Source organism: Heterodontus francisci, chromosome 7, assembly GCF_036365525.1.
Source record: "Heterodontus francisci isolate sHetFra1 chromosome 7, sHetFra1.hap1, whole genome shotgun sequence".
In the NCBI taxonomy this organism is placed as follows: Eukaryota; Metazoa; Chordata; class Chondrichthyes; order Heterodontiformes; family Heterodontidae; genus Heterodontus; species Heterodontus francisci.
Genome location: NC_090377.1, coordinates 65828732 through 65848847, shown reverse-complemented (window position 1 = coordinate 65848847; position 20116 = coordinate 65828732). Strand labels below are relative to the sequence as shown.

Genomic DNA, 20116 nt, shown 5'->3' with positions numbered 1-20116 from the left:
AGACACCAGCGAAGTGTGCTTACTGAAGGAAAGAGCTGTCTATTTCTCTTAGCAGAAATTCTACAACGAGCTATAGGCAATTTTAATTGCCTAAGGAGGAAAAAACCCTTTGAAGAGACCATTCGTATTGCTAGAGGTAGCAAAATTCTTTTTTCTTTACTTCCAATCTAAGAAATCTTTGCTTCAAGATTGACTCTTTCTTGACTGATTGTGTTTTCTAGAAGTCACAGTAAAGTTTTTACCAAAAGACTGCTGATTTAAAAAAATTCAAGTAGACCTATTGCTGTGCTCATCGTTGAAAAAACTGTGTTACAGCTGATGTGTTTGAATGCCTATCGATTGAAGGACTGTTTGATCAAATCCACATGGAGACTTCAAGTGGCATTTGATTATTTACCTCACCCATCAGGAACGTAACCCACAAAGACTAACAACCCAGTTATTTAGTTATTCGTAAGAAACAGCTAATTTTTAAAACGTTACTTTTTTAAGAAACCGGTTACCCATGATTTTTGAGTGTATGTGTGTGAATGGGGAAATTAGGTTAACATAAGAAGTTATAAGGTCTTTAGATATAGGTTTATCTTAATAGTGTTTAAGATTTAGTTTTAATAAATAGTTAATTTGTTGTCGTCTAGAGATACCTGGTTTTGTCTGTTTTATTCAGTGGGGGGAGGTTAGTAGAGTGTTTAATTTGGCTGTTTTCTGGTTGGGTGGGAAAACAATAATATGCTGCGACCAGTGGAGTGATGGGACTGAATTGACAGAGCATTGCTCCCTCCTCGGCCGTAACACTTAGCCATTTACACACCTTTAATTTAACAATGCTGTTGTCCATTGTTTGACTGAGATGATCTGTTCAATCATCCCATCTTTGGGTTTGAATGACACCCTTTTGCGATTGAGCTAATTTGTTTCTTGTTTGTCAATTTTGAAGAGACCCCATCCAAAACTGATCAAGTCTTTCCACAGATGCTGCCTGACCTGTTCTATTTTCCCAGCATTTTCTGTTTTTAATTCAGAGTCACAGAATTTGCTTTTTACTTATATTGTATAAATGGTGTAATATCCAACTGAAACTCAAGTTTTCCATTCGAAGTTGGTAGTTGCAATACAAATGTACTAGGATTATTGAGGGACAAATTAGTTCATAGAATTACAGAATGATACAGCACAGAAGGAGGCCATATGACCCATTGTACCTCTATGCCTCTATTTATAAAGGCAAAGGTCCCATATGCTTTTGTAACCGCTTGTCCTGCCATGTTCAAAGATGGGCTGATTTACTGTTTCAAGTCCTTGACTTTTTATATTCATACCTGTTGCATTGAACAAAATTGATCAAAGTGGGCATATGATCATTTTATTCTACATTTAGTTTGTTTAAGCTGTCAAATGTTTCCACCGCTTCATGCAATAATGGAAGGTGTTGCACTTGCTTCTCTTTTACCCGACTTATGCGAAAGGATTATCTCCATCCATGGCTACAGTTAATATATTTCGCATCTATCTAACCTTATACAAGAAGTAACATTTTGTGGTTCTGTTTCCTCAGGTACTAACACCCTCCTTCAAATCTGCTGTCATCATGCCTCTCCTAAAAAACAAAAACAAACCTTGACCCCTGATGAAAGGTAACAGACCTGAAATGTTAATTCTCTCCACAGATGCTGCCTGACCTGCTGAGTATTTCCAGCATTTTCTGTTTTTGTTTCAGATTTCCAGCATCCGCAGTATTTTACTTTTGCCTTGACCCCTTTGTCCTTGCAAACTGCCACCCCATTTCAAACTTCCCTTTCCCCTTCAAAACCAATGAACATGCGGTCGCCCATCCCAGAACTCCATGTTTGAATCTTTCCAATTAGGTTTCTGCCCCACCAGGTAATGAAGCAGCTCTTATTGAAGTCACAAATTACATCCTAATCGACTGTGACAAAGGTAAATTTTCCCTCCTCATCCTTTTCAACCTGTCTACAGCCTTCGACATGGTTGACTACACCATCTCCTCTAATGTCTCTCCATTGTCGTTCAGCTGGGTGGGACTGGACTTGTTTGGTTCTATTCGAATCTATCCAATCATAGCCAGAGAATCACTTGCAATGGCTTCTCTCCCCGTTACTGCTTTGGTAGTTCTGGTATCCCCTCCTATTTCTCATCTACATGTCTCAGTGACATCATCCAAAAACAATGTCAGTTTTCACATATACGTTGATGACAACCAGCTCTACTTCACCATCATCTTGGTCAACCTCTCCACTGTCTCTAAATTATCAGAGTGGCTGTCTGGCATTTAGTACTGAATGGGCAGAAATTTCCTCCAAGCCATTGTTGTCAGTCCCCGGCACAAATGCAGTTCCCTAGCTGCCGACTCCATCCCCCTCCCTGGCAACTGTTTGAGGCTAAACCTGACTGTTTGCAACCTCCGTGTATTGTCCGAGATGAGCTTCTGATCACATATGCGCACCGTCACCAAGGCTGTCTTTTTCCACCTCGGTAACATCGCCCAACTCCGCCTCTGCCTCAGCTCATCTGCTGAAACCCTCATCCATGCTTTTGTTACCTCTAGATTTGACTATTCCAATGCATGCCTGGTGGGTCTCCCACATTTTACCCTCTGTAAATTTGAGTTCATCCAAAACTCTGCTGCTCATATTCCAACTCGCGGCAAGTCCCGTTCACTCATCACCACTGTGTTCGTTGACCTACAATGGCTCCCAGTGAGGTGGCACTTCCATTTTAAAATTTTCATCCTTATTTTCAAATCCCTCCTTGACCTTGCCCCTCCCTATCTCTGTTTTCTCTTCCAGCCCCACAACTCTCCTCTAATTTGGGGCTTTGGGGCATTCCTGATTTTAACTGCTCGATCACTGGCAGCTGTGCCTTTAGCTGCCTAGGCCCTAAGCTCTGAAATTCCTTCACTAAGTCTCTCCACCTCTCATTCCTCCAATAAGACAGTCCTTAAAACATCAGAACATAAGAAATAGGAGCAGGAGTAGACCATATGGCCCTTTGAGCCTGCCCTGCCATTCAATGCCACCATGGCTGATCTTCTGCTTCAAGTCCACTTTCCCGCCTGCTCCCCATATCCTTGATTCCCTGAGAGACCAAAAATCTGTCTGTTCCAACGTTAAATATACTCAACAATGGTGCATCCACAACCCTGCTGGGTAGACAATTTCAGAGATTCACAACCCTCTGAGTGAAAACATTTCACATCTCAGTCCTAAATGATCAACCCCTTATCATGAAACTGTACCTCTGTGTTCTAGATTCCCTAGCCAGGGGAAACAATCTCTCAGTGTCTACCCTGTCAAGCCCCTTCAGAATATTCTATGTTTCAATGAGATCACCTCTCATTCTTCTAAACTCCAGAGAATACTCAGCCTCTCATCATAGGGCAACCCTCTCATCCGAGGAACCAATCTAGTACCGCCTCCAAGGCAAGTCTATCCTTCCTTAAATATGGAGACTAACCTGTGCACCTTACTGCAAGTGTGGTCTCACCAAAGTCCTATACAATTGCAGCAAGACTTCCTTATTCGTGTACCCCAATCCCCTTGCAATAAAGGCCACCATGTCGTTTGCTTCCTAATTGTTTGCTGTATCTGCATGCTAACTTTTACCCAACTACCTCTTTAATCAAGCTTTGGGTCATTTGCCCTAGTATGTCCTTAGGTTGGCTCAGTGTCAAGTTTCGTTTTATAATGCTCCTGCCAAGTACCTTGGGACGTTTAAGTACTTAAAGTCGCGATATAAATACAAGTTGTTATTGTAAGCATCAATGTTACTAACTGAAGCCAGCACCAGGACTGGGACAGCTCCTTGCGCTGCTCACTCTGCGGCGGCGCACTCTCCCCGATCCACAGCTCCGAGCCCGCAATCAGGGCTGCGCGCCCAGTGCGCAGGCCCAGCGGCAACCGGGAGCGCCCGGCGGGGGTCCGCGCTTGATTGACAGTTGCTCCGATCAATGAAGGCAGCGAAGAGGCGGGACATTTGCTCGGGGACCTATTGAGTCACTTCGGGTACCGTTCGAGGAAACAGCCAATGAGATTGGAGCGGGGGCGGGATTTCCTCTGGCTTTGCTGTGATTGACGGCTGACTGGGAGATCGGCTGCGGTCTTGTTCGAGGTTACGGAATGAAGGGGGCGGCTCTCTCTGTAACTGGCATCTGAACTGCGAGGCAGCAACTGGCGGCTCTGTGACTCTCGCTGAGAATGAGAAGCAGTTCGTCCCTCTAACAAAATCAGTGTCCTGTGAGCACCCCAGGGACAGGTCAAAGTAAATAGCAAACACCGTGAAGTGATGGCGGAGCCGCAGACTTGGGCTCTTGGTAGAGAAGCCACAGCATCGCTGTTGGAGGAGAAAAGCAGCAGCATCTTTCGGCTCCTATAATTACTATTGCACTTTACCAAATATTCGCAACGTTTTCCTTTAGAGGCGTCGCGTTTCCAAGTGTTTCTGTAACAATTGATTGGTGTCTGCTTGGTCTGCAAGAATGCAACAAGTTGATGGCAGCAGTGACTGTCGTATCTTTCAGATACTATAATGTAAGTAAAGCCAATTCGTTGACTTTTGGGAGATACATTTTGCTCAGTATTTTCCGTGGGAGATTATAGGCGTCGATGCACTTTCAACAGGGCACAAAACGTGCAATAGTGTCAGAAAAAATACGGGCGAGTAGAAAGAATGACTATTGGAGACCGTAAAAGCAATTGTAAAGACAGATCATATCAGAGTTTAAGGTAGACTGCAGCAAATCTACTTTGAATTAAAGTAATCTTAAATAAACTGGTTAGATTACGAATCCAGTTCGTTTTCGTCTTTAATTTCTCCGTAGTCGAGTCTGAAAATGACGCATTAATTCATTACTCTCCGATTTTAAATTACATCAGAAATCAGTTGGCAGCTTTCGACCTGTAACAATCAGATGTTGAACTGGTAAATTGCAAATTTAAATTAATGTTCACGGGAAGTTTTGTGGAAATTTTATATCACGCGACTTGTCGGAACTCTTCAAGCTAGTTTGAAATTCCGTCTGTGTAATCATGCACGCAGACGAGAACTAAACTGTGGGAGTGTTAGTTTACTAATTCAGTGGTGTTTGATACAGCAACAGACACCTGGCAAACGTTTTGTTGTTTGATGCTCTGGGTAGGCTCATATTAGTGGAAATATTAGGCGAAAGCCCCTCAACCCGCAGCCTTTGATTGTAGACGCAGTGCTTAGCACTATTTCTTGCAGCAGCATTATACGTTTTTATTTGTGATATTTTCTCATTCTTTTATAGAAGAAATAAGACGCATTTCAGTGTTATAAAACTATAGTATCCTACAAAGCAATAATTCATTCTTTACAGAGTACTATGTTCAGAGTCAAGGCTTCCTTAATTAGGCTGATTTAATTCTGTACATGTATGGAAATTCCATAGCATGGAAAATTCGTATAGTGTATGTCGTACACCTGGAAGAACATGTGTATATAATACTGAAAACACTGATTTGTGAAACACGTTTGATCTAGAGGCAACAGCAGGTACTTACTTTTGCTTTCTTGCCATTAATTGATTTGGATCCCGAACATAAGATACAGAATACTTAACACTTACAAGTTAGTATGCACTCCTGACGTAGAACAAATATTGTACAATATTAGATGCAGATGAAATACTTTAATACATCAACTTTGAGGGGTATGGGATTTATTTTATATGTTCAAGATATGTATGCATATTATATGTCTAAGTGATATAGATATAAAACTGACAGAACACATGGCTCATTCTATTGCACCTTCTGGACTGTGATGAATTAGGTAATGGTGAGGGACATAGAACACAGCAAAGGATTTGCATGGGATAACATTTATTTTTCTATTTTTCTTTTCCATTAATTAGACCTAAGTCATGCCCCAACATAACTTGGGTGACAGGCTGACATGATTCTGTAATTGCTGTTTTGTGTCTGACTATTAAGTGTAGAAAAGCAGCTCAGAGGTGACTTCCTTGTTAAAAAAATAAATTAGGAACGACCACTTAGAACATTGAAGCTCATTTCTGTTATTCAGTGTTTGGTCTCCATGTGGAGAATGCTACTCCAAATCAAGTGCATCCATCTATTTCGGTGTTTCAGATCTCACTTAAAAACCCTTTTGGAGAAATATGGTAAAGTTTATGGTGGACTTTAAATAGCTGCATATTGTAGAATGGATGTCGATGTTAATTGAGTGGAAGATAAAATGTTGCTCTAAGTATCACCACAGTGGAGTGACCCTTCAGTGACCTTGAAAAGTATTATTGATATAACTCACTTGAAATACAGTTTCTTGACATTGTTGATAGATCAGCAGTGGTTTCTCCTATTTCATGCTTGCTGCCTGCCACTACTGACACAAGTACATTCTCTTGGTCATCACTTAAATCCAAATAGCTCAAAATACTTAGAAGAAAATTGCCAGCCGAATTTTTTTCAGCTTGTCAAATATAGGCTCAAAATAAGGTTTATTAAAATTACATATTTCACAATAACATAATTACACTTGCCTGTAAAATTGGCTTTTGTTTCATTACCTGTGCTCTACTAGTTTAAAGTGTAAATTTGATGATTAACCACTGCCTTGCTATTGCAATCTTAGTGTAAGGATGTTTTTATTTGAATAAAAATGATGTGCTCCCCCACTGTCTCTAAGACCCACTGTCCTCCCTGCAAGCCTATTAACCAGCGCCCAACTATTCATTTCCCTATAAGCCAAATTGCCGCCCATTGCCCACCCTCTGTACTGTTCAGTCACACCTTTTGTTTCCCACTGCCCTTATTGCTCTTGTCTGTCTTGGTGGTAAATATTGTGGGGCTGGAAGGTTGTTGCAGTGTACCCTACAGGTGGTAGAACGTGTAGCTACAGTACACCAGTGTTGAGGGAGGATAATGAGTCCAGTGGCAGGTGTACTGACCAAGCAAACATCTTTGCCTGGAAAATGTTGAGTTTCTTGAGTGTTGTTGCACCTGCACCTGTTCAGGAGACTGGTGAGCATTCCATCACACTCCTGATTTGAGGCTTGTAAATTGTGGAGAGGTTCTGAAGGACCAAGGAGTGAATCACGCAGTCTCTGCCTCGCTGTTGTCGTAACAATGCTGATGTAGTTGCTCCAGTTAGGCTTCTGATCAGTGGTGACCTCCAAGATGGCGACGCTGGGGACTCTTCAGTCCAAGTGCCACCTCCACTGTTTCGATGAATCCGACATTCCTCTTTGACAATATTACTGGGCCATACCGTTAAACCTCAGTGGATCTAACCCAATGCTGGCATACACCAGCATCTGCATCTCCATTTTACTAAATCCCCTGACTATTCTCCAGCATTACCAAAGCATAGAACTGCCCCAGTGCACCTGAACTGCACTAGCCATACCTAGTACTATTAAATACCAGGCCCTGGATTTCCTTTGTCGCTGAATTTTCCTCTGGAAATAAAATCAGTCCAGTACTGTTGTGATACTGTACCACTTTGGGTCTAGGTTATGAACTTGTTGAGGAAGGGTTCCCAATGTGATATGAATTTTCCATTAAGAGTTGTGTGGAAGTGATTTTTGGGACAGTTGGTGTTTCATTTGCTTCAGCTGCATGAAAGGGCAGACCAAAAGCTGAATAAAATAGAGCCTACACCTAAATATTCACCTGTTTCAAATAATCCTGTTAGGGAGAGAAATGTGAAGTAGTAAAAGAGCACCAGAAAGTGAAGAAAGCTGAAGAGAACACCTCTAATCATGTTTGTCACCTGGTCCTGCCACTAAAAGACATTGAGCATCTTGGCCATCCAAGTATTATCCATGGGGTGGGAACTGAAGAAAGGGAACAACACATCAAACCCCACTATCCCTTTGTCATTTACCCATGCTGGGGCAGGCAAGCAGTGGGCAAGTTGCTCCGCTCCCTTAGAGGTAGAGGAAATTACAACAGATATTTTAGGGTATGGGGGGTGTGTTTGGGTGGTTGAGTTAGTTTGGAGGAGGGGGGGGGGGAGGCGGCGGCAAGGCCATGGAGGGGTTTGATCACAAGGATGAGAGTTGTAAAAGTGAAGTGTTGCTGGACTAGGAGCCAATGGAAGTCAGTGAGCACAGGGCTGAGGTGAATCGGACTTGGCAGCAGAGTTTTGCATGAGCTTAACTTTATGCAGAATGAAAGATTGGTGGCCGGACAAGAGTGCATTGGAATAGTCAGGTATGGAGGTAATGAGCATTGATGAGGGTTTCAGCAGGAGTGAACTGAGGCAGGGGCAGAGACGGGCGATATTACAAAGGTGGAAGTAGGCATTCTTTGTAATGAAGAGGATAGGGGGGTCAGAAGCTCAGCTTCGGGTCAAATAAAAAACAGATGTATAATTTAATCAGCTAAATTGTTGGGATTGCTTAATTGTTTTTCAGAGTTATTTGGTACTTTGATTGCTAGTTGTCAGTTTAATTTTTATTGGTTTAGTTTTCTTCCCCCATCCCTTTGCAGTGGCTGAAAGTTGTTGCACAGTATATTGTGCTATATAATATCACATATTCTAGTTAATTCTGAGTTTCTCATATCTTCTCTCTTCTCCTTGAGTCAAACACCTATGTGGGTTTGGTCAGTTTTGATTATTTAACCCAGCATTCAGTTTATTACCTCAGAGAGAACACAACAGAGATGGACAAAACTTACTGGAAGAGAAATCTTGACTTTGAACATCAGATCTAATATTTAGGATAGTAATGTTATCACAACTACTGGGCTCCTTAGAAATTCATTAATCTACAAAAAATAAAATGTTATGTTTTCTGCTGGCAATATATGACACTAAGTGTTTGTTTTTTTTTCAGTTTCAGCATGCTTTAGTTCATTCTTCCAACAAACTGGATTTCCCGCACTGCCTCCCTTTTCTGAACTGTGATCTCTTTCTCCAAGGAAGCAAAGCTACACGTTTCTTGGTTACCACTGCTGTTTACACGAAAAGGTGATCATGAGGAGATTGGCTTGGTGCAAGATAGTCTTGGCCACATCTTTGGCCTGGGTGCTACTGGATGTCTTCTTACTAATGTACTTCAGTGAATGTAACAAATGTGATGATAAAAAAGACCGATCCTTATTGCCAGCCTTGAGAGGTAGGTGTTTGATGTCGCTGAATTTGCCAGTAAGTGTAAAATAACAGATTTTAGAAAATGGCAAATATATTGCAAGGTAAAGAATCCATCAACAACAAAAAAAAAATCCCTTTCTCACTACCTGCACAAATTGTGATGGTAAATCTGAACTGGGATGTTGATTTCTCCATGTGTGAAAATATCTCTTCCCTGATGAGAGTACATTGATCCAAACCAAAGTTAGTTGTGCAAGATTAATGTGCTTTACACTGACCATTTTGGTCTTATATACAAGGTGCTGACTACAGGTTATGTAAATTTAAATTGAGATATTTTCAAAATTCTCATGTCAGAATTTGGACTATGATATTGATGTGGGCAGGGTTTCTGATGTGGCCAAAATGGTCTTAAATTTGTCTTAGGTGTTAAAATAAAGCAGTGTTTTAAGCATTTTACTCAATACTTACCAGGTCTACAAACTGCAGTGATATGATGGAATTGTATCTGCCTTTATATATATATTAAGGCTGTAAACCTAAGAGAGCTCATCACAAGAGTTTGCATTGCAGTGGATCCAGTTTCTGCTGTAAATGTGCCTTCCTGAAGGCTGAACTGGTGTTTTTAATATGGGGAAGTACTTGTGCACTTTTTAACTACTTCCATGTGTTTTGGTAAAGCATACAAGTCTTTAAATAAGAGGAATAAGGGATACAAACTAATTTAGTAAGTTTAAGCTTTAATTTAGCAACTAGCAGAGACCCGCAGAACATTTGCAGTCAAATTAGTATTTTTATTGCAACAGTAATTCTTTAAATACAGGATTTATAAAGATTCTTTCACCAAAGACTTTAATAGAATCAAAACTTCTCACTCTGGAAAAAGCTAGGTAAAGCTGTGTAAAGCAGGCCTAGCAATATAAATACAAATTTTGTGAAGGGTCTGGCTTTATGACTTGTAGAAAGGCTAATTTGGAACTGTTTTAACCTGAGTTGAAAAGGCTCAATATTATTCACAGAATAAACACTCTAGCTGGGATTTTATTGGCCCCCCTGAGACAGGGAAGGAGATGGGGGGGCATGGAGTATCACGGGATGGTGGGGGGAGGGTGATCGGGGCCACGGGAGGGCAGAAGGCCAGTCGCCAAGTGATCTTCTCGGGGGCGGGATAGGCCGAAGAGGCCAATTGAAGCCCTTAAGTGGCTTATTAATGGCCAATTAAGGGCTGGTCCTGCCGTCACTTGGATGTTATCAGAAGTGGGGGGGTGCCTCCACCGTGCGGGGAGGATGCCTTGCAAAACGAGGCACCCTTCCTTTGGTGGTGGCGGGGGGGGGGGTCCCTCCTCCATGGGAAATTTGTGGCCCATGGAGGACCCCACCGGGAACAACTTAACCCCTGGGACCGCCCCCCACCCAACCCTTTGTCGGGCCTTCCAAACTGGTCCAGCGACCCCGCCTCACCTACCTCTTGTCCGGGCTTCCAGTGTTGGGCCTGGGTCCGAGGCCTCTGCAGTACCGTTGGTGGCCACCGCCCTTGTCATTAAAGGGACGGAGATCCTGGCTTGTGAATCTTCAGTTAAAAAACACTGGAGTCTAAGTTTGTGCAGTGGCATGCCCATTGGAATTATTCTGTGTAGAAACTCTGTAGGGCATAGATTGTTATCATTTTCTTCATTTATAGAATCAACGTTGATGTATTCTTTTAATTCACCTGACAGCTTTTCTGAAGTTTTTTTCATTCAAATCTACCGAATCTTCATTTTTAGTGAAGAATGGTTTCCGAATAATAAATTGTATCAGATAATTGTCCCTGTCATTTTGCCACACTTAACCAATTCCATCATCTCATCCCATTCCTCCTGGGCTATCCCACTCTTGCTATTCACATCTCTCCCATCAATCCCTTTCCATCCCTCATGGATACAATCTGTCCAGCCTGGGTAACTTTATTGTTGGACTCTCCTTACCTTCCACTGTTTTTGTTCTGCACCAATGCCCCCCCCCACCGCTGCCACCAATCACTGGCAGCCGCTCACACGTTACATGCTCCCGTCCTCCGTGCCCCCTGTGCCTCCATGTGTGCTAGGCACTGTCCACCAAATAAACCCATCAACAGATGCGCCGCTTACACTGACCAATCAAAATAGTCCGTACAGACAAAAATCAAGTATTATTTATAGATTAGAGATCTGCTGGTAATACTTAGAGCCGATTTGCAGCAGCTTACTGTGCCACAGTCTTCTGTTGCATGAGGAATTTCTGCTGTATACTGACATGCTGGCAAGGTGTGTTGTCAGTGGAGGTTTCTGTTGGTGTTGCCTCACCATTAATGATAATGATAACAGATGGACACAAAGGCTAATGGTGTGCCAGCCAAGAACAGGAAGAAGTGGGAGACTGAGAAGATGATGGAGAGATGACATAATATCATACCTAGGAACCCATATGGGTGAGAAATTGAGGGATAGAGATAAATAGAAAAGGTATGAGGAGGGCTGCATCCTATAGTAGATAAACACAGCCTAAATGACTATGCCACAGATTAAGAATTGAAAATATCATAGAAAGATAGAAATATACAGTTTTTCTACTGCACTGTGTGATGAAACAAATTTTCCCTGTCTCAGTGAGCATATAATTAAAACATATAGTTAAAACATTATACTGTAGCTTATTTTGAACTATACAGTATATATGACCGGAGTGTGAGTGGCATCAATGAGCTTCATTAAAAGTAGCAATGCAGTGAATCTAACCCACTTTCTTGCTCTTCTGACTCTTTGTTGGAAGAGTGGGGAGAGGGGTACAGTCATTTCTGCTCTCAGGCTGTATGTGCTGTGTAAATAAAATGAGAAATGCATAAAAATATGCACTGTTCTCTTCAAATAATTCCTTGGTTTTGATGGCAAAGATATCTTCATTTTGAGTTTGAGATCCTCTGGAGTCTCCCCTGACCTCCCAATAGTGTTACATCCTAGTGTTTCTAGGTATTTCAGTAACTATTATTCTTCATATAAATTGTTACTCAAATCATGCTTATTATGTACAGAACTATATGCTTATCTTAATGAACTTTTAAAGAGATTGTTAATGTCAAGGTGTTATTATGAAACAAAATTTCATTTACAGAATTTGCGTAAATAATGAAAACAGTCAAAGGGTGGCACAGTGGTGCAGTGGTTAGCACCGCAGCCTCACAGCTCCAGCAACCTGGGTTCAATTCTGGGTACTGCCTGTGTGGAGTTTGCAAGTTCTCTCTGTGTCTGCGTGGGTTTCCTCCGGGTGCTCCGGTTTCCTCCCACATGCCAAAGACTTGCAGGTTGATAGGTAAATTGGCCATTAGCAATTGCCCCTCGTATAGGTAGGTGGTAGGGAAATCTAGGGACAGGTGGGGGTGTGGTAGGAATATGGAATTAGTGTAGGACTAGTATAAATGGGTGGTTGATGGTCGGCACAGACTCGGTGGGCCGAAGGGCCTGTTTCAATGCTGTATATCTAAACTAAACTAAAAAGTGAGTGATTTAACGCCATGATGTGTGTTAACAATCTGTGTTTCCCTCTGGAAATGGGTAGTTTGCATTAGAAAGCCTTGTTTTGCTTAGTTTTTACCACATGGGTCTGACTTCTAAAATGTTTTAAATGCTGATCAAAAAGAAAAGGATTATGAAATTACTATTATATAAATACTGCATCCGAGCTGCCAAAATCCCAAGTAGGTGCTCTCGAAATTTTATATTTCTCGATGCTCAACTTATGTCGTAAGGAACCGTGTGCAAGATAATCAGATTTCAAGGTTGTGAAAGGCTAAGAATCTCAAGTGTATTTGTATTGTATCAAGTATATGTAGTCATTTAACTTTGGAGTGAATGCATAGTACCTTGAGACACAAGATTAAAAGGTGTTTTCATATTTATCTTCTATATTGTAAAAATAAATTTCATACCCTAAAATTTTATTTTTCAAATTGATGTTTTGCAAGCCTTAAAATGATTCCCAATTTACAGTAATATGGTAATCTGCTACAGCAAAATTTCACTCTTTATAAATATGGTAAACACATTTGCTGCTAAACTGCTTTATTGTGTGAGGTGAGGTTGACTCGAAGCAGGTGTTTCCTATGGAAGAGCACAGAATTTGAAATCTGTCAGACTTGCTTGTTAAATTCTTTGGATTATGTTCCTCCATTTTCCACTCCCCCGGCCCCCCACCGCAAAAATAGATCCCCAATTATGAGGATTAATTATAGCTGTTTTGCATTAAAAACTGTCACTTCATTATGAAATATAGGCAGCAGGCTGGATTTTAAAACCGTAAGTTTCTATGCAAATTATCTATATTTTGTAACAATTCAGTATCATTTAAGGCCTATGGGTTACAAACAGTTCCAGACTTAGGTGCATCATTTTACCAGTTAAGACTTTCTCAAATAGTCTTGTAATATAGAAGATGAGTTTGCTGCTGCTGCTTGATAGTTTATATAGGTTATATTAGTTTTAGTGCTGTGATGAATATATAATTATAATAAAGTTTGAATATTGCCTGAGTGTATTTTCAATGTTAATCGAATCTTAAGCAAGTGTGGTTGTGCATGTTAGTTATGAAAAGAAAATAATGGAGGTGCAGTAATGAAGAAAGGATTTGCATTTATCTAGAGCCTTTCATGATCTCAGGAATTCCCAAAGGTCTCTCACTCAGGGAAGGACTTTTTAAAAAAAAAAAAATTAGTCACTGTTGTAATGTAGACAAATGGGAGCGTTTTTCTGTTTTTGATGGCGGTGGTTGAGGGATAATAAACATTGGTCAGAACACCTGTTCATTTTTGAACAGTACCACGGCCTCTTTATATCCACTTGAGCAGCTATATGAGGTATTGGTTTGACATCACATTCCAAAGATGGCACTTCCAATAATGCAGCATTCCCTCAATAATGCAGCATTCCCTCAGTAATGCACTGGAATATCAAAGAACAAAGTACAGCACAGGAACAGGCCATTCGGCCCTCCAAGCCTGCGCCAATCTTGATGCCTGCCTAAACTAAAACCTTCTGTGCTTCCGGGGTCGGTATCCCTCTATTTCCATCCTATTCATGTATTTGTCAAGATGCCTCTTAAACGTCTCTATGGTACCTGCTTCCACCACCTCCCCCGGCAACAAGTTCCAGGCACTCACCACCCTCTGTGTAAAGAACTTCCCTCGCACATCCCCTCTAAACTTTGCCCCTCTCACCTTAAACCTATGTCCCCTAGTAACTGACTCTCCCACCCTGGGAAAAACCTGACTATCCACTCTGTCCATGCCGCTTATAACTTTGCAAACCTCTATCATGTCGCCCCTCCACCTCCGTCGTTCCAGTAAAAACAATCCAAGTTTATCCAACCTCTCCTCATAGCTAATGCCCTCCAGACCAGGCAACATCCTGGTAAACCTCTTCTGTACCCTCTCCAAAGCCTCCACGTCCTTCTGGTAGTGTGGCGACCAGAATTGCACACAATATTCTAAATGTGGCCTAACTGAAGTTCTGTACAGCTGCAGCATGACTTGCCAATTTTTATACTCTATGCCCCGACCGATGAAGGCAAGCATGCTGTATGCCTTCTTGACTACCTTATCCACCTGCGTTGCCACTTTCAGTGACCTGTGGTCCTGTACGCCCAGATCTCTCTGCCTGTCAGTACTCCTAAGGGTTCTGCCATTTACTGTATACTTCCCACCTGCATTAGACCTTCCAAAATACATTACCTCACATTTGTCCAGATTCAACTCCATCTGCCATTTCTCTGCCCAAGTCTCCAACCGATCTATATCCTGCTGTATCCTCTGACAATCTTCATCACTGTCCGCAACTCCACCAACCTTTGTGTCGTCCGCAAACTTACTAATCAGACCAGCTACATTTTCCTCCAAATCATTTTTATATATACTACAAACAGCAAAGGTCCCAGCACTGATCCCTGCGGAACACCACCCTCCATTCAGAAAAGCACCCTCCCACTGCTACCCTCTGTCTTCTATGACCGAGCCAGTTCTGTATCCATCTTGCCAGCTCCCCTGTGATCCCGTGTGACTTCACCTTTTGTACCAGTCTGCCCTGAGGGACCTTGTCAAAGGCTTTACTGAAGTCCATATAGATAACATCCACTGCCCTTCCTTCATCAATCATCTTCGTCACTTCCTCAAAAAACTCAATCAAATTAGTGAGACATGACCTCCCCTTCACAAAACCATGCTGCCTCTTGCTAATAAGTCCATTTGTTTCCCAATGGGAGTAAATCCTGTCCCGAAGAAACCTCTCTAATAATTTCCCTACCACTGACGTAAGGCTCACCGGCCTATAATTTTCTGGATTATCCTTGCTACCCTTCTTAAACAAAGGAACAACATTGGCTATTCTCCAGTCCTCTGGGACCTCACCTGTAGCCAATGAGGATGCAAAGATTTCTGTCAAGAAATCAGCCTAGATTATTTGTTTGTATGGTGAATGGTTGCTTTTTGGACTGGAGGAATATATGCAGTGGAGTTCCCCAGGGGTCAGTACCAGGGTCACTGCTTTTCTTAATATATATTAATAGTTTAGACTTGGGTGTGCAGGGCATAATTTCAAAACTTGCAGTTGACACAAAACTTGGAAACTGTGAGTAGGATATTAATGGACTTCAATAGGACATAGACAGGTGGAATGGGTGGACATGCAGCAGATTAAATTTAATGCAGAGAAGTGTGAAGTGGTACATTTTGGTAGGAAGAATGAGGAGAGGCAATGTGAAATAACGGGCACAATTTTAAAGGGGGTGCAGGAGCAGAGACACCAGGGGGTATATGTTGAAGATGGCAGGACAGGCTATGAACATGGTTAAAAAGGCAAGGAATTTATGACGAACCTTTACAAAACTCTGATTCAGCCTTAACTGGAATATTGTGTCCAATTCTGGGCACCACACTTTAGGAAGAACGTGAAGACTTTCGAGCAGATGCAGAAAAGATTTACGAGAATGGTTCCAGTGATGTGGTATTTCAGTTACATGGATAGATTGGAGAAGCTGAGGTGGCTCTCATGAGAAGAGAAGATTGAGAGGAGATTTGAAAGAGGTGTTCAAAATTATGAGGGGTCTAGATAGAGTCGCTAGAGAGAAACTGTTTCCATTGACGGAAAATCGAGAGCCAGAGGATACTGACTTAAGGTTATTGGCAAAAGAACGAACACAGTGAGTGGTTAGAATCTGGAATGCAGTACCTGAGATTGTGGTGAGGGCAGATATAATATGGACTTTTAAAAGGAAATTGGGTAAGCACCTACAATAAAAAAGGAAGGCTATGGGGCAAGTGGGACTAACTGAGTTGCTCTTGCAGAGAGCTGGTACAGACACGACTGGTCAAATGGCCTCTTTCTATGCTGCAACCATTCTATGATTCTCTGGACTGGTGCTTGAATCCACAACCTTTTGACTTTGCGGTGAGAGAGCGATCACTGAGCCAATACTGAAATAGGAAATTTGTAATGTTTATTGATTGGGTAGTTTAATTTATGATGATCAATGGACCTTAAACCCACATCTATTTGAACTTAAATACATACCTATTTAGAATTGTGTAGCTTGAAACCTAAGACGGTGAAGCCTTTGGATCCGATTTGGAAGGTAAAGAGCACAAGTCTTTAACTTTATATCCTTTGACCTTGCTTGAGTTGGGTGAGGTATGCCAGTTGTCAGTTAAAATGCTAGTGCAATGGGTAAGAATTCCATGTCTTTTAGAGAGCAAAGACACCGAGGGAAGAATTGGACATTAAAAGGCCCACTCACATGAAGTAACATATTTTAAAAGGTAATTTTATAAAAATCAAAGTTGCGTAGAACTTACCTTCAGGGTGAGGAGAGGAGCCAGACCTGTGTGGAAGCACCTATACAGCTTCAGGAGTCAGCGTACACTAGCTGAATTTGAAAAAACAATTTGAAACAGTGACATCACAGGAAAGCTGTAAGGTGATTGGCTGTGAGTAACTGCTATTAGTGAGTATCTGTAAATAGCTAGGTTAGTACTCTGCTATTAGGGTGCGTGTGTAAATAGCTGGAAATTAGAAGGTAAAATTAAAATTTATCTAGCTACCTTATAATTAATTAAGACAGGCAAGCAGAAGGGAAGTAAGAGGCTGGTGAGTCTACTGTTGTGTTTTATTTTTAAGCGGTAAGGCTTATTGTATTACCAAGGTTTAAATTAGTGTAGTGTTACAACCAGGTGAGAGGGGGTCTAGGGGTTCCCTTTCAGCCTTTGCCTGGTTTAACCGTAACAGGGTTTAACTTTGGAAACACTTTTTAGCTCCCCCTCAGTGAATCCTTGTTCACTGCTCCAATTGTAAGGCAAAGAAATCAGATAGGTTTCCTTAGATTTAAACAAGAAAGGTGGAAGTTTATTAAATCTTAAACTCTAATCCGGTTAAGAACGACAAATGTGCGATGCAACCATGCTAGCGTGCATATGTGATAAACACACACGCTGATAGAGACAGAAAAGTAGAAAAGAAAAAGGGAAAAAGTTTGATGGGTAATAGATAGGTTTCTATTTACTGTCCTTTGAGTTTGATGTGGAGTCTTTGGTTGCCGGTAAGTCCTGCAATTCGTTGGGGCCCAGTGCACGCTTCAACCTGTTTCGATGTCGGAGTCTTTTCTCTCTTGAGGTTTACGTGCCTTCCGTGGGTCCTGTGGCTTGGGAGAAAGCGAGAGAGAGACAGCCAGAAGAGAGGCTTCCTTGTTCCAACTTCAGTTGCAAACTGCCTTCTGTTCCTTTCTGCATGGCACAATTCAACTCCAAGTTGGCCAGCAGGTCTGTCATGTGACTAACTGGCTTAACCACTCCTGCATTTGTGGATTGTATCATCTTAGTAGTCCCTGGAATGCACTTCCTTACACCTTCAATGTCTGGTGATCAAAATCCATTTGGGTTAATTGGATTCAGGGAGTAGTGCTTTGTCTTCACAAGCACTGTCGCTTAGGATGCAAATATACTCCAGTCAAAGGTCTGGTGATCTCTTTAACAAGTCCTTTCTTCCTCCAGCAGCAGTTTAAAAACAATGTTCATATGACGAAATTAATATGCCTCATTCTTGGCAGGTGGGTGTCTGCATGACAGTAGTAAATGCTGGTGAGGAGAGGCAATAATTAAAAAGTTAATTAAGTAAATTAAATGGTATTTAAAACACAATAAGGATGACAGGACAGGTGATGTGTTGCAGCTGCAGTATGTGGGAGCTCGTGGACACCAGTGTGATTCACAGCAACCACATCTGCACTAAGTGTCTGCAGCTTGAGGAGCTTCGGCTCAGAGCTGATGAGCTGGAGGCCGAGCTACGGACACTGTGATGCTTCAGGGAGGGGAGAAGTTACCTGGACATTTTGTTCCAGAAGGCAGTCACACCCCATAGGATAGGTTCTTCTGATTTGGTCAGGTACAGGAGAATGTGACTGCAAGTAGGCAGGTAAGGGGATCGAGAAAGTAGAAGTGGAGAAGCCTCAGCCCTTGCAATTGTCCAACAGGTTTGAGGTTCTTTCAGCTTGTATGGATGGGCAAACTGACCACGGCACCATGGTACAGGAAGCCATTCAAGAGGGGGAGTAAATAGAAATGTAGTGGTAGGGAACAGTATAATTAGGGGGATAGATACCCTTCTCTGCAGCCAAGAGCGAGAGTCCAGAAGGCTGTGTTGCCTGCCTGGTGCCAGGGTTCGGGACATCTTTCAGGGCTGGAGAGGAAGTGGGAGGGGAGGATCCAGTTGTCGTGGTCCACGTGATACCAATGACATAGATAGGCCTAGGAAAGAGTTTCTACATAAAGAGTATGAGCAGCTAGGGGCTAAATTAAAAAGCAGAACCTCAAAGGTAATAATCTCTGAGCCACGAGCAAATTAGAGTAGGGTAGATAAGATTAGAGAGTTAAATGCGTGGCTCAAAAATTGGTGTGGGAGAAATGGGTTTTGATTCATGGGGCACTGGCACCAGTACTGGGGAAAGTGGGAGCTGTACCGTTAGGATGGTCTTCACCTGAACCATGCTGGGACCAGTGTTCTGGCGAGTCGTATAACTAGGGTGGTAGGAGGGCTTTAAATAGTAGGGGCAAGGGATCAAGTGAGAGCGTATGTGATAAATTAAAGAGAGAGGACAAGGCAAGAGAGAATGGTAGCAACAAGGGAAATAATAATCACAGCATGGCAGGAAGGTACAGAATGCACAAAATTAAGAGTGTGCAAGCAGCTACGGTTAGAGCTTGCGTAAATATTAAAAAGACAGAACAAAAGGCTCTGTATTTGCGCATAGTATTGATAACAAAACGAATGAATTGACAGCTCAAATAGAAATAAATATGTATGGTCTGATAGCCATTACAGAGACTTGGTGGCAAGATGACAAAGGCTGGGACCTGAATATTCAAGGGTACATGACATTTCAGAAGGATAGGAAACTAGGAAAAGGTGGAGGAGTGGCTCTGTTAATTAAGGGTGACATTAGTACAATTGAGAGGGGTGACCTGAGTTCTAAAAATCAAGATGTAAAATCAGTTTGGGTCGACATAATAGTAAATAGTAAAGGTAGGAAGTCACTTGTGTGAGTAGTGTACAGGCCCCCTAACAGTAATCACACTGCAGGACGCGGTATACAGGAAGAAATAATGGGGGCTTGTGAAAAACGTACGGCGATAATCATGAGTGATTTTAATCTACAGATAGATTGAATAAATCAGATTGGCAAAAGTAGCCTGGAAGATGAGTTCATGGAGTGTTTTTGGGACAGTTTCTTAGAGCAGCATGTTCTGAGCCAACCAGAGAACAGGATACTGTAGATCCGGTAATGTGTAACAAGACAGGATTAATTAATAACTTCATCATAAAGGTGTCCCTAGGTAGCAGTGATCACAACATGATTGAATTTTGCATTCAATTTGAGGGTGAGAAGAATGGATCTAAGACTAGTGATTTAAATCTTAAGTAAGGGTAATTATGAGGGTTTGAAGACAGAGCTGGCTAAAGTAAACTGG

At 41.9% G+C, this 20116-nt stretch overlaps 1 protein-coding gene across 6 annotated transcripts in view; it reads left to right on the top strand.

Annotated features, from left to right (window-relative positions):
• The first annotated feature begins 4113 nt into the window (after positions 1-4113).
• The window catches only part of galnt13 (polypeptide N-acetylgalactosaminyltransferase 13), a 542151-nt gene continuing 526148 nt past the window's right edge, over positions 4114-20116 (top strand). For all 6 annotated transcript variants that reach the window (XM_068035308.1, XM_068035305.1, XM_068035304.1 and 3 more), the window contains exons 1-2: positions 4114-4547; positions 8840-9121. In XM_068035308.1, the coding sequence (XP_067891409.1) occupies positions 8980-9121 (142 nt within the window). In that variant the 5' untranslated portion in view covers positions 4114-4547; positions 8840-8979. The remainder of the gene's footprint in view (positions 4548-8839; positions 9122-20116) is intronic.